Source organism: Ovis canadensis, chromosome 20 (genome assembly GCF_042477335.2).
Source record: "Ovis canadensis isolate MfBH-ARS-UI-01 breed Bighorn chromosome 20, ARS-UI_OviCan_v2, whole genome shotgun sequence".
Classification (NCBI taxonomy): domain Eukaryota; kingdom Metazoa; phylum Chordata; class Mammalia; order Artiodactyla; family Bovidae; genus Ovis; species Ovis canadensis.
In genome coordinates this window covers 46,141,115-46,156,656 of record NC_091264.1, presented here as the reverse complement: position 1 = coordinate 46,156,656, position 15,542 = coordinate 46,141,115, and the positions used below count along the sequence as shown (strand labels likewise).

The 15,542-nt window shown below is 43.7% G+C and overlaps 1 protein-coding gene across 1 annotated transcript; it reads left to right on the top strand.

Annotated features, from left to right (window-relative positions):
* The first annotated feature begins 740 nt into the window (after positions 1-740).
* Positions 741-9,829, top strand: HFE (homeostatic iron regulator). Its single transcript, XM_069564382.1, has 6 exons — positions 741-1,013; positions 4,290-4,553; positions 4,960-5,259; positions 6,373-6,648; positions 6,781-6,894; positions 7,859-9,829. The coding sequence occupies exons 1-6, from the start codon at positions 938-940 to the stop codon at positions 7,897-7,899; spliced, it is 1,071 nt and encodes a 356-aa protein (XP_069420483.1). The 5' UTR covers positions 741-937; the 3' UTR covers positions 7,900-9,829.
* The last annotated feature ends 5,713 nt before the right edge of the window (positions 9,830-15,542 follow it).

Sequence of the window (15,542 nt, the reverse complement as noted above, 5' to 3'; positions counted from 1 at the left end):
GAATTTTATATCCGTAAAGCTGTCACCTAGGGAAAAAAAAAAATTGTACAGTCAACCCCCATGTACTCATCATCAATGTTCAACATTTTCTCCACCCTATTTCATATTCCCATACTTTCCAAAATTTCCAAGTTTGAATTTTTTCTTGGATGGCAAAAATTTGCATATGTGCTTTTAAAGGTATTTACTAGGTATTTACAGGTTTTAGGAAAATCCTTTTTCCTAAATATTTTTTAATATCCTTTTGAGAAGTCTTTCTCAAACTTTGTTGTGTCGGAGTGGGGGAGAGGGTTGATTAAAATCCCAGTGCCCTGGTGGCATTGCACAGTAATTAAATGGGTGTCCGGGGGCTATAGGAGAACATCTACAGGTTTTACGATTCTCCAGATGATTTCAATGAGCAGTAGTTCATGAAATTTAACTATAAAAGCTATGAAAGATACGGCAATAGATAGGATCTAATCTGTTAAGCTTATGATTTAACTAAATTCTGATCAAAGAGTAAAATGAAGTTTTTATGCAAAAAATATTCGTAAGTTGAATATCAAGATTGGCAAATTGAACTTAAAAATTTTGAAAATGTTCACCTGAATATTCCAGTTATTCAATATTTAAATGGTAAATATTTAGATCATAAAATCATTAAATATATTCTCCTCAATCAGCATCCTCTCGGGATTTAAAAAACCAAAGAGACAGCTGTGTGACCGAGTGTTTCCTAAGCAGGTACTCTGGGTTTCAGGAGAGAGAGTTCAAGCGCAGGAGACCCATTTCTTTTCAGCAGCAGCCCGGAAAAGGTTCCCACTGGCCAGGAAGTTTCATCTGGGATCCCCGGAGCCTCGGCAATGGCTCCAGGGTGACTTCTTGGATCATCCCCGTTTCCCCGCCCTACCCAAGCGGCTGAAAAGCGCCGGGACGCGCGGTCCGAGTCGGGAAAATGGGCCCGCGAGCCCGGCCGGCGCTTCTCCTCTTGATCCTCCTGCGGACGGCGGCCACGCAAGGGCGACCGCCGCGTGAGTCCGGGGGCTGCGGGCTGGAGAGGGGCGCGGCGGGGAAGGCAAAATCGAAACTAGCTTTTCTTAGCGCTTGGGAGTTCGCTAAGCTCCGAACGACTGCTCAGCCCTGTGTGCGGTGCCCTCCCCCAGCTTTTCCCGGGGAGCATGAGGGCCACAGAGGGTGCTGATGGGGTTAGGGGACCTCCCGTCCCAGGACCTTGACCCCTTACTCCCCACTCCCAGTCCTTGCTGCCATGGCGTGGCGCTCGGAACCACCTACTCCTCCCAGTTTGGACGCTTTTAGAATAGAAATCGCTCATTGAGGTCGAGCTAGGATTAGGGGTCCTTGGCCTCCGATCTCGGTTTTCTTGTTTCTGCTGCTGTTAACCGAAGAGACTTAGCACGCACGCACTGCCGACTGTGTCCTTTCACCCCAGATCACGCCCCAAACAGGAAGTTCTTCTCACTAAGGGCGACCTTGGCCGGAGTGCCCCCTCCGGTGTATCCACACTCGGGGGCTCTAAGGTCTGGGAGACAGGGCTGAGTAAACACACAATGAAGGCCTCCAGTTTCCATTTCCGAACCACTGGCACAGACTGAGGATAGGAGGTTCTTGAGAGTTCGGCCAGAGGCCTTACTCTTGGGGATTGTTCTTTTGCTTGGAAAAAATAACCTGCCTGATATTTTTGAACTTTTGAACTGAATCTCACAGTTCTTTTCAGCCCGGGGTTGTTAATTTGCAATGTTAATAGTATTGTTATAAAGGAGGCCAAAGAGATGATAGCATGTAAGTTTTAAATCACCTTCCTATCTGTGATCTGGTTTGACTCTACTCAGCCTTTGGGCGGTAGGTGTTTTGATTTTACTAGTGGTTAACAACTTCAGGTTAAATCCTTTCCCCAGGTTACAAAGAGTTTAGACAGTCTGGTTTTCTGACATGAAGTACCACTGGTTGTAATCTTGGCTGACAGTGTTTGACCTCACTGTTGTCTGGCACAGCCCTGGATGCTTTATACATTGACAGAACCACACTTGGAGGGTAGGTCGTATATGTATCCACACTTTATAGATGATGAGAACAAAATAAGACCTGCTCACCAGTAACTTTGTCAGTGTTACCCAGGGCTCTCCATAGTTGATTCTTAAAAAGTTACTCTGCATTAGAGGTTAAATCATAAAGTCTGATGAAGGAAAGTCTTCACTGACTACAAGTATATCAAGAGCAGGGAGCCGGGTCCTCTGATGCTTTGCCTTCGAGTTGATGGGGATGACAATACACAAAGGGATAGAGAGCATCAGGGTAACCTGTGAAGCAAGGAGGTCAGGGTAGGCCACTGTCCCCAGCTGGGTTTGAGCAGAGACCTGAAGTAAGTAAGGGTGATGCTCACTGGGAACAGCGCTTCCCGGATAGGCTAGGGGGACCTGGCAAGGATTTGCAACGTCAGCACTCATTGACATTTTTTGCTGTGGGGACTGTCTTGTGTACTGTAGGACATTTAGCAGGTCACTGTCCTTTTCTCACTGGATGTTAGCACACTCCCCAGTCGTGACAACCAAAAACGTCCCCAGGCATTGCCAGATGTCCCTAAGAAAATAAATGTCCTGACTGAAGAAAGAGCAAGGGCTCCGGAGGCCCAGAACAGGTGATGGGTTCAGCAAAGGAGCCATGGGCGAGTCCCGTATGGCCTCACAGGTTGCAGTGTGGACTCCAAACTAGGAGTGACGTAATCAAGAATACCTGTTGAAAAGATCGCTCTAGCTGCTCTATGGAAAGCAGAATGAAGAGGGCAGTGATTAAAAAAAAAAAAAAACAGGGCGAAGCAGATAGGCAAGAGATGATGGACTGGGCCAGGTTGGAGCAGAGGTGGTGGTGAGAAATAATTCTGTTCTGGATTTCTTTTAAAGGAAGTTGCTGAGGGATCTATGAAGGTTCATATGATAGAGAAAAGTCAAGGTGGCTCTATTACTATTTTATCTTTATTTTATCAGCCTCAGGAACAGGGGGATCGGTGGTGTCATTTCCAAGGTGGTGAAGGTAGTTTGGAGGCAACCAAGAGCCTGATTTTAGACTTGTTCAAGTTTGAAATTCCAATGAGTCATCCAACTGGTGGTATCATATAGGCAGAGTTGGAGAGCAAGAATCTAGAGTTCAGGGTCAGAGATCGAAATCTAGAAGTCAGCATTTAGTCATCCAACAAGTATGTATTAAGCATCGACTACGTGCCAGACACTGTTCTAGGCATCGCAGATACACACTGAACTCCCACATCTAGAATTAAGGAAATGCATAAGAAAACTCACACCTGCCCGAGGCCTGTCCCCTTGGGCTTTCTGGATGTTTTTTCACATTTGCATTTGATTTGGAACTGTTTTGATGCTGAAAGATACCCTGAGCTATTTATCAGCACATCTTCCAGCATTTAACAGCAAACATTTATAGGTAGACCTCAGAGATACTGTAGGTTCAGTTTCAGACAACCACAATAAAAGGGAATATCATAAGAAAACAACTCAGACAAAGTTTTTGGTTTCCTAGTACATGCCCAAGTTGTGTTTACTACACTGTATGCTGTTAAGTGTACAACTGTATTGTCTTAAAAAACATACGTACCTTAATTTTAAAAAAGGTATTGCTAAAAAGTGTTATACATCACCTGAACCTTCAGAGAGTCAAAATCTTTTTATAATAGTAATGCCAAAGATCACTGATCACAGATCACGTAACGAATAGAACAATAATGAAAATGTGGGAAATCTTGTGAGAATTACCAAAATGTGACACAGAGATATAAAAGTGAGCAAAGGCTGTTGGAAAAATGTTACCGATAGACCTGCTTGATGTGGGGTTGCCAAAAACCAATTTATAAAAAAGACACTTTAGCTTCAAAGGGCAAAAAAAAAAAAAAAAAAATGAGGTCTGTCTGTACACAGGAAAGGGTTTAGAGATGGAAGTAGTGATAAAAACCAGACAGTAATTCCTCTGGACTTGGATCTGATTGGGTCTGAGCACCAACTCCTGAGCTCAACTGCCCTAGTTAGACACATCTTGAGATTTTCTAAAATCTGTTGTCCCCAAGGGGAGGCTGCTGGAATTGTGAGTTCTGGGTCAGAGGCTGGGGGCTGCAAGTGGGTGGCAGCCCACATGGCACAAGGAGAGTCTCGGGGGAAAAAGGTTCATGGGGAGGGAGGGTACCACCCACTTTCACAGGGTGGGACCAGACAGCTGGTTCCAGTAGATTCAGACCGTGTGTGGACTCCCAGTCTCCTATGCGGCTTGTTGCTCTCTCTCCCCAGGGTCACACTCCCTGCGCTTCCTCTTCATGGGCGCCTCCAAGCCAGACCTTGGGCTGCCCCTGTTTGAGGCTTTGGGCTACGTGGATGACCAGCTGTTTGTGTCCTATGATCATGAGAGTCGCCGTGCAGAGCGGCGCGCCCCATGGCTCTGGGGCAGGGCCACCAGCCAGCTGTGGCTGCAGCTGAGTCAGAACCTGAAAGGCTGGGACCACATGTTCATCGTGGACTTCTGGACGATCATGGACAACCACAACCAGAGCAAGGGTGCGTGAAGAGCGGGCCTCACCTTCCCAAGGTGGGCGGGGTGTGTCCCTGCTTCACAGATGCATCTTGAGGGAGGTTTGAGATCCTGGCTATTTGAGGTCCTGGGGGGCAGAGAAAAGGATGAGTGTTTGCTTCCTGAGGTTGTTCAGTCCCTCTAATGGTTCCTGTAATCCCTGTAAGGGCTTCCCTAGTGGCCCAGATGGTAAAGAATCCACCTACAATGTGGAAGACCTGGGTTTGATTCCTGGGCTGGGAAGATCTCCTGGAGAAGGAAATGGCAACCCACTCCAGTATTCTTGCCTGGAGAATCCCATGGACACAGGAGCCTGGCAGGCTACAGTCCATAGGGTCATCTCGAAGAGTCAGACACAATGGCGGAAACAGGGACCTGCTCCTTTGGTTTCAGTAACGAAGCCGGGGGCGTTGCCAGAGTCCCACACCCTGCAGGTGATCCTGGGCTGTGAGTTGCGAGAGGACAACAGCACCAGAGGGTTCTGGAAGTACGGATACGATGGGCAGGACCATCTAGAATTCCGGCCTGAGACGCTGGATTGGAGAGCAGCAGAGCCCAGGGCCCAAGTCACCAAGCTGGAGTGGGAAGTGAACAAGATTCGGGCCAAGCAGAACAGGGCCTACCTGGATCGGGATTGCCCCGAGCAACTGCTGCATTTGCTGGAGCTGGGGAGAGGGCCTCTGGAGCAGCAAGGTACGGTGGGAGCATTCTCTGGCCTTCTCATGATGGAGTGGAGGAGGGGTACAGGGTATAGGATCCCCCTCTGGGGTTTCAGAGATGGCTGATGTTATGTGACTCCCTGGGAAGGAACTGAGGTCTGAGTTTTCCACCTCGAGGTCTCCAGCTTTGAGGTTTCCCCCTTACAGTTGAGATGTATCATCTAGCTGTGAGTCACGATTTTAAGTTTTTTCCATGCACATAGCTAAAGAAGTAACTGTGATTTTTCTCTCGATTTAACCAAGAACCCTATGTCCATTTATAACCTTTAGTGATTCAGAGATGCCAATTTTCATATGAATGAATACCAAGGCAAGAAATTACCTAATGAGGCAACCAGTCAGAGTAGCATAATCTTGAGGGGGGTCAAAGCTACTTTCACAGAACATTCTAGTAGTCATGAAGGCTGACTATCTGACAAGACCCCTTCCTACAAGAACATTTATCAGGTTGAACCAGATGAAATTACCGAGAGTACATATTCAATCATTTTTGATCCTCATAGGGGGCAATTTCAGGCTTCCCAAATGGTGCTGGTGGTAAAGAATCCACTTGCCAATGCAGGAGATATGAGACACGGGTTCAATCCCTGGGTTGGGAAGATCCCCTGAAGGTGGGCGTGGCTACACACTCCAGTATTCTTGCCTGGAGAATCCCATGGACAGAGGAGCCTGGTGGGCTACAGTCCATAGGGTCCCAAAGAGTCAGACAAGACTGAAGTGACTTAACATGCACACACACAAGGGGCAGTTTCATTTGATTCAACTTAAAGTATTAACAAAGAACACAGCACATGGGCAACAGGTATGCATATTTCCAAGTGGGACTGGAGAACAGGCTGCTCTGACTGACTGACCCACATCAGAACTGAATCATGTAACGTATTTTAGGACACAAAATGGTGGTGTGTCTTTCCTACAGCTTGCTCTGCCTGCACAGGGTGACTCCTTCCTCCAATCTGTAGGGAAAGGGAAGTGAAAGTTGTAAAGAAAGGGAAGTGAAAGTGGTAAAGAAAGGAAGTGGACGTTCTGGTCTTCCTGGCATGGGTAGGAAGGGTCCCTCTCCAGATCCTCCCTTCTTCCTGTCCAGTGCCTCCTTTGGTGAAGGTGACTCATCACGTGACCTCTTCACTGACCACTCTTCGGTGTCGGGCTCTGAACTTCTACCCCCAGAACATCACCATAAAGTGGCTGAAGGACAAGCAGTTCCTGGATGCCAAGGATGTTAAGCCAAAGGATGTGTTGCCCAATGGGGATGGGACCTACCAGGCCTGGGTGGCCTTGGCCGTGCTCCCTGGGGAAGAGCAGAGATACAGCTGCCACGTGGAGCACCCAGGCCTGGATCAGCCCCTCACTGCCACCTGGGGTAAGGATAAGAGGCAAGGGCTGAAAAAACCTGGTGTGGGCGGGCTGGAGTTGGTCAACAGGGCAGCCAGGGGAGCGTCTGCTCTGTGCTGGGGGCAGCGTCATGGGCTTTCATTTGTTTTTGCTGTTTTAGAGCCCTCACTGTCTGGCACCCTGGTCACTGGAATCCTCAGTGGGATTGCTGTTTGCATCATCATCTTCCTTATTGGAATTTTGTTCAGAACCTTAAGGAGACGGCAGTCTTCAAGTGAGTAGAAAGAAGGAGGAAGCCTCTTAGCACCACGGCACCCAGGACACTCTCATCTTCTTGCAGGAAGTGTGGCAGGTGGCGACAAAGAGGATTTGGCATCCATGAGAAGCCCTCTCTTCTTTTTTCTTTGGGAACCCTGGCACCTCCCTGGGAGCAGGAATTTCTTGCTGATTTCCCAATCTGATTTCCCTCAGAATGAAAGCTCCTAATTCAACAGACATCTGTTGAGCGCCTATTATTTGGCAAGGGGCTGTGTAAAGCAGTGCAGGTTCTCTGAGGTTAAGTCACCACTGCTATTCTCAGAGCCCAAGTCTAGTAGGAAATGAAATCCATGAAACAGGTAAATGCAGTTAAAGACCCCTGAAGGTCCTATGAAGCAAATGTTCTTGGTGGGGTCAAGGGAAGGGAGGACCGCATTCATCTGGGGATCAACCACAGCTTCTGGATCTTGAAGAAGTAGGATTTCTTTAGGTAATGTTGAGGATGAGGGGAGCTCTGTGCAGGTGAAACAACTGTGCGCATGGGAGAGAGTGACACATGCTGGGGAGTGAGAAATTATCATCAATTTGACCCTTGACTTTACATACTTAACAGTCTGCATTTCTACGTCCTGAACATCTGTGGTGCAGGGGGAAAAAGGGTAGACAGAAGCCAGCTCCTGCAGAGCCTTGGGGGCCTTTGGGTTGTTATGGGGATGGGGGCGGAGAAGGTCAATGCAGGGCCTTAAATCAGCAAAGGGGGACCTAATCTCCACGGTATGGAGAGTGAGTTGTTAGGAAGTGAGATGGGAGGCACGGAGACCAGTTAGGCAAGGAGACTCAGCATTTGCAGATGAGAGATTATGGTGCCTGAAATCCAGGGGTTCCTTGGAAAGAGGATGGTCAGAGTTGAAATGAGTGGATCAGGGGGCAGGGGAGGATCCAAAGTCTGTGACGCCTGTTTCCTGGACATGTCTTTGCAGGAGGAGCCGCTGTCAACTATGCCTTAGCCGAATGTGAATGAAGGGCAGCCTGCAGACCCTTGTGGGGCGGAGACAGAACTCAAGACTCAGGGAGCACGTGCCCTTATGGCATTCTTCATGCTCAGGACAATTGGAGCTAAGAAATGGGAACTGTCTCAGAAACTATCTGCTCTTAGCCTTCCTTGTTCACTCTCGAAAAGTTCACCATCTAGGTTTCTGAGTTCCTGCTTGTTAAAGGGCCCCAGCTGTGACTTCTGCCCCAGAAGCGGCTTTCCTGAATCCCAGGCTACATTTAGAACCTACGTTGATTTCCTGCATCACCTCAGACCTCATACACCTACATCATCTCATCTCTTAACTGTGGAACAAGGTTCCTTAAATCTGGGGGCGGAGGGAGGGTGGTTGCTCGTGATTCCTTTAAACCTCTGAGAATAGCTTTGAACCTTCTCCTTAGGTCATACACTCTAATGCCCCTATCAGAATTTGGCACACACATCCAGGAAATTCCTAGACCCATTCAAGTTTCCTTTTAACCCTTCCTCTGTTATTGAGAACTCACTTGTCACCAAGCCCTGTGGTCTCTTCCATCAGGAGATCTGGACTGTTGTACAGCCATGAAGGCTGTGCCCTGCACAACCCGAGGAGACCCCTTTTCCAGAAGAGGCATCCTTTCCAGGATGTTTGTGCCTATTAGGACAGTCTTCTCTAAAATGGGTGGAAAGTGTCTTGGGGAAGGATATCTTTTTCTAATTTGAGCAAAGTCCTTAGATTAATGACACCTGCACTTTTGCAATACCTCTTCTGTATGCCAGACTTGAAGTAGCACAGGATTTGATCTCTGCTCACACCATCTCCTTGTTCTGATAATGAAAATGATAATTAAGATGATGATGATAAGGATAAGGTGGCTGACATTTTAAAAGCTCTTATGTGGTGCCAGACTTAGCTCTCTGAGTGCCCATTTACATGCATTATCTCACATAGTTTTTACAATAGTTCTTTGACATCAGTACTATTATCCCCCCCCCCTTTTTTTTTTTTTACAGATGAAGAAAGTGAAGTTTAATATAGAGTATCTCACAGCTTGCCAGGGACAGAGATAGGTGTCAAACTCAGTCAGGCTGGCTCTTTGATCCAGCTCCTTGCTCCTACATTCAGATGATTAGATACTTGGACTAACTAGGGAAAGAAGGAGATGGCTGTGGAGATGGCTCTTCTCTTGTCTCATTGTCTGTATGCTCAGTGACTTTGATTCAAGTGAAGGGAAAAACAGCAGAAAACAATCTTGGCCATGTTTCCTTTCAAAGTTCCTGAGGGAAGAACCCTGGAATGTGACCACTAACTTCTCCATTGCCACACTGGCCAGCTCTATCTGGCAGCACTCAAGGGATTGAGATTGGGAGGATCGGTTAGTTACTGTGTTGGACCTCACAGAGTCCTGCTCCAATCAGGGCCACCAGGGTGTAGGCATTTCCCTCCATAAACTGGAGCAACTACTCTCATATTAAAGCTGGAAAAATAGAAAATATATATACACATATATATATAATATACATAAATATATATACACATGTGTATATATATACATACTGAATAACTCATGTTTATTTCATGCTGCTATGTACAATTGGTGGCATACCTATGTTCAAGACTCTGTCTTGGAGGTTGGAGGGCAGGTGCCTCAGACCAAATACAGCACAAAAGTTTGTTTGGTAGGTACTAAATTTGAGCACAAATATCTCAACTATTTTAAACTTTTCTTTTTTTCTGGTTATGAAAGTTAAGTGGATAAAAGTACATATAATTTGTGGTTACTACAGAAAAGTTTAAAATGAGTTGAATTGAAAGTATCCTTCCATTAGCCAAAACTAACTCTATTAACAGTGTGTGTATTTCTTCTCAGTATTACTGCTATATTAAAATACATAAATTTATCAAATGCATAGATTTTAATAAATACATAATTCATTGTACATGATTTTCCTGATGCATTTGTCCATCTTATGTATGTACTTAATCAACTTCATCATTACATTATTTTGGGGACATTTATACTGCTTCTACAGAGTAGGCAATGGCACCCCACTCCAGTACTCTTGCCTGGAAAATCCCATGGGCAGAGGAGCCTGGTAGGCTGCAGTCCAGGGGGTTGCTAAGAGTCGGGCACAACTGAGCGACTTCATTTTTGCTTTTCACTTTCATGCATTGGAGAAGGAAATGGCAACCCACTCCTGTATTCTTGTCTGGAGAATCCCAGAGACAGAGGAGCCTGGTGGGCTGCTGTCTATGGGGTTGCACAGAGTCGGACACAACTGAAGTGACTTAGCAGCAGCATACTGCTTCTAAGGGGTCATGTATCTTCCCTCATAGCTCAGTAGGTAAAGAATCTGCGTGCAAGGCAGGAGACCTGGGTTTGATTCCTGGGTTGGGAAGATCCTCTGGAGAAGGAAATGGCAACCTACTCCAGTATTCTTGCCTGGAGAATCCCATGGACAGAGGAGCTTGGGAGGCTCGAGTCCATGGGGTCAAAAGAGTCTGCAACTTAGCAGACTTAGACTTAGCAACTTTAGACTTAGCAACTAAACCACCACAATCACTGTACTACTTCTAATTTTTTTAGCATTTTATTTTCATTAAACTATAGTAGCTGAATTAATTGTTTTTCTTTGCCCTAGAGACATTATCACCTGAAGTGTAACACACTGGTCATTTTGCCTCCAGACCACAGTGGAAGCACAAATTGTTTCTCCTTAAATATCCTCCCATACTCAAAGCACAAGGCCAAAAATCTTCCTTGCTCATACTGTTTCCTACCTCACTAAGGATATACTAAAATTAATTAGGCAGCAGTTTATTTTATGTTCTTTTTGTTTCACATAGGACAAAATTTCAAGAAACATTCTACTCTTCACAGTAACACATTTATTAACTGTAGCCTGTTAATTTTTAAAAAATAACCACAATTATAAAATTTCCATTTTCTTTCAGTGTTTTTTAGCTTAATTTTTCTGGCCTTGTTCATCAGTTCTTAAGATCAACTACATTTGAAAAGTCAGATCAGTTCAGTTCAGTTCAGTTGCTCAATTGTGTCTGACTCTTTTCGACCCTATGGACTGCAGCACACCAGGTTTTCCTGTCCATCACCAACTCTGCAAGCTTGCTCAGACTCATGTCCACTGAGTCGGTGATGCCATACAACCATCTCATCCTCTGTCGTCCCCTTCTCCTGCCTTCAATCTTTCCCAACATCAGGGTCTTGTCCAATGAGTCACTTCTTCACATCCTGTGACCAAAGTATTGGAGTTTCAGCTTCAGCATCAGCACTTCCAATGAATATTCAGAACTGATTTCCTTTAGGATTGCCTGTTTGGATCTCCTTGCAGTCCAAGGGACTCTCAAGAGTCTTCTCCAACACCACAGTTCAAAGACATCAGTTCTTCGGCGCTCAGCTTTCTTTATGGTCCAACTCTCACATCCATACATGACTACTGGAAAACCATATGTTTGACTAGATGGGCTTTAGTCTGCAAAGTAATGTCTCTGCTTTTTATTTTGCTGTCTTGGTTGGTTATAGCTTTTCTTTCAGGCAGCAATCATCTTTTATTTCATAACTGCAGTCACTATCTGCAGTGCTTTTGGAATTCAAGAGATGAAAGTGTCACTGTTTCCATTGTTTCCCCATCTATTTGCCATGAAGTGATGGGACTGGATGCCATGATCTTAGTTTTTTTAATGTTGAGTTTTAAGCCAGCTTTTTCACTCTCCTCTTTCACTTTCATCAAAAGGCTCTTTAGTTCCTCTTCGGTTTCTGCCAGAAGGGTGGTGTCATCTGCATATCTGAGGTTATTGATATGTTTCCTGGCAATGGCAATCTTGATTGCAGCTTGTGCTTCATCCAGCCCGGCCTTTAGCATGATATACTCTGCATATAAGTTAGAAGCAGGGTGACAATATACAGCCTTGACATACTCCTTTCCCAACTTGGAACCAGTCTGCTGTTCCATGTCTGGTTCTAACTGTTGCTTCTTGACCTGCATACAGTTTTCTCAAGAGGCAGGTGTGGTGGTCTAGTATCCCATGTCTTTAAAAATTTTCCAGTTTGTTGTGATTTACATAGTCAAAGGCTTTAGCATAGTCAATGATGCAGAAGTGGATGTTTTTCTGGAATTCTCTTGCTTTTTCTATGATCCAGCAGACGTTGGCAATTTGACTTCTGGTTCCTCTGCCTTTCTAAATCAGATACCAATATGTAAATTACCTATTTTATTTTACCTCTGGCAAAAACCACTTACAAGTTTGGTAGTAAGGAGAAGGGCGTCATCTGGTGGCCAACGCCAAAAATGTCACAGTGGTTTTATGACAATAGTGAGTGGGGGTGGGGAGGGGGAGAGGGGTAGGGCAAAGTCCTCAGGGGAAAGGAGGAAAGGAAAACACAAAAGACAAGAGTGGGCCACTTTGGATCACCATTGGAGAAAAGCCCCTGAAATTGTGAGAGGACAAAGATGAAACTATTCACCAGGTATTTGAATTGCTGCAATCACAGGGCACTGTTGAGCTGCCTTAACTGGGAAAAGAACAGAAGGAAAACAAACAAATCTGGTGAGGCCACCTGCCAGCAGTTGGTTGAGGCCTGCTGGGAGGTACAGGCAAAACTTGGTCTTGTGTTATAATAATATAGCCTTAGTGTGCTGTATACTTGATTCATTCTTCATGTACACACACACACTTAAAAACAAAAACCTTTCTCTCAAATGCTGCAAGGTTCTTATAAGCCACACACTCTAATCATGACTAGAATTTTAAAATGCATGACTTTAAGCATTGAAGATATTTACAGATATCTCTAATTTTAATTTCTATGGACTTTGAGTCATTTGTTTCTTCCCCATTTTTGAATAAGTGATTAATATGTAGATTTTAATACAGTATTAAATTATCTCATTGACTATTTTACTAAAAATCCTTGGTTGCCCTGACATCATGCACAAATTTATTACTTGGCCTAGAATGCATACTTGTATTTCACATATTCGGTTTCTGAATAATTTTCTAAGCTGTTTACTCATATATATGAGGGATACATATAGTCTGCCTTAAGCAGATGCTTCTATAGCTTCTATTTCTTGGCTGGATGAAATTGTATTCTCAGTACAGTCTTCTTTAGCATGAATATTTCCTGAAAGTAATTTTTTTTTTTTTAGCTAATAGTTATTGAGTACTTACTAGATGCCAGGCCTTATTCTAAATGTTAATTTAATTCCTCTGAAGAATACGGTGACATGTATGCTCTTGTTATTCTGTTACCCTTATTTTGTTGTGTAGAAACCAAGGCACAGAGAGGTTAGTGAACTTGCTGAAGGTTACACAGCTGGAAAATGATCATGCTGATTTTTTTTTTTCCAGCTAGCCTGGCTCAGAGTCAAATTCCTAACCAATACACAATATCTCTCTCTGAGTCAATAAAACATGTGCTTGATGCCACTGCATCTTTTTATGATACTCCTTTAAGTAACCATTCTAATGCCTAGAGACCATACTTTGGATATTTCTGAATGAGAAGAGGACCAGTTTTAACATTTCAGAATGTTTTTTTTCACACAGGCCAAAATTTCAAGAAATATTCTACTCTTCACATTAACATATTTATTAACTCTGGCCTGTTAATTTTTTAAATAACCACTTATAAAATCTCAATTTTATATAATTTTTCATAAATATTTGGGACCTTTATTTTCTTTTCACATACAAAATTCTAACTATCAATTCACATTTCTGTTTATTCTCTTTATCATTCAGGGAGTATCACAGTTTGGGTAGCCTTGAAGCACATGTGAATCATTTCTTCACCAGATTTGGGTAGAAAGTATTGCTATTTTTAAAAAAAAATCAAATTCTGGCTTTTGACCCAAAGATTCTAAAATAGAATTTTGCTGTTTTCAGTGCATTTGGTGGGGCGCTGAGCATAATACCAATACTTGTATAAACTTCAATGAAAGTCTTGTCAGCTAACCTTACTCTGCAAGTGCATGAAGTAGCCCAGATTTTATTCTATAAACAGAGTGACCACATGACATTTTCGTAAAACAGTCAGCAAGAAACTTGGATAATGCCAATGGAGCTTCACTCAGTGTGTAGGAAAGCATCTATTTCAAACATAGGTGTAACAAAGATCTTTCCTTTGTGTACTTTTGGGTTCACAGTTTCCACTGCTAAACAAATGCAAAATCCTTTCTTTGTGCTTTGCGTGTGTGATTAAGAAAGTATTCCATGGAATTTTAAAAATCAAATTTAACTACAAATGTGTTTATAAAAATTTTGAAACAATTGTTTAAGACAGGATAATATTAGAAACTTGCTTGTCCAAATAGCATTTTCTTCAGTAGGTCAAAACGTGTTAGGAATATTTAGAGGAGAAAGCCCACACAGGACAGCAGGCCTAAAAAGTGCAAAGGCCAACAACTTTTAAAAAAGAGTTTGAACTAAAGAGAAAATGCAGGGTGATTAGGACTTGGGGCTTTGACTGCCATCACCCAGGTTGAATCCCTGGATGGGAAACTGAGATCCTGCAAGACATGCGGTGCAGCCAAAATGGAAAAAATAAAATCAAATAAAGAGGGAAAAGTAAGAACATTTTCTTAAAATGGTAAGGAGAGGAAATGAGGAAAATAGGGAGAGACACAGTAGATGTATATTATGGAACCAAAAACACACCAATGGGAATGACAGGAAAAATGAATAATTAGAAAATAGGTCATACCAAAGTAAAAATTAGTTGACTGAAAAAGAGAAATGCATTGAAGACTTAAATGGGAAGGAGATAAATCAGCCAGCAGCGAGAGAAGCCCCAGACCAGGAGTGGTATTCCCAAATGCCTGCATCTCACTACTGTCAAGTTATAAATCCCTGGCAGGCAAGCGAAATGAGGTGAGATTGTACTTATGCATTTCCTGAACTATAACATTGCTCAAAACTATCTCTACCAAGGGATTCCTTTTTACTAAAGTGCAATTATACCCTGAAAAGTGTTGATATATGCTGGTAGTTTTCAACCCTGGCCAACTATCAGAATTGTCTGTTGAATTTATATATTCCATGGAATGATATGAGCAGTGAAAGTGAAAGAAAGTCGCTCAGTCGTGTCCGACTCTTTGGGACCCCGTGGACTGTAACCAACCAGGCTCTTCCGTCCATGGGATTTTCCAGGCAAGAATACTGTAGTGGGTTGCCATTTCCTTCTCCAGGAGATCTTCCCGACCCAGGGGTTGAACCCGGGTCTCCCGCATGGTAGGCAGGCGTTTTACCATCTGAGCCACCATGGAAGTCCATTATCATTATGGAATGATATGCATAAATATAAATATATATATTCCTGAACTCTAGTATTTTGACTGAGTTTGTGATAGGTGGTTCTGAGCATTTTATCTTTTTAGAAGATGTTTGATTAACATCACTGTTTTATTTGTTGAAATATTTAATGTATCCACTTAGCCACAACTTGCTTGCAAGGTTTTAATTTGTAGGGTCTTGGTCACATAAATGGGGTTCTGTGATGCTAGGTTCACTGGGAGGATGAGGTCCAGGTGACCCACTCTCTTCCAAGCCACAGGACCAAATAACACCTGGCTCCTAGAGCAGGATACATTTTTAACATAAATCTATATGTGTATACCTTTTAAATGAAGAA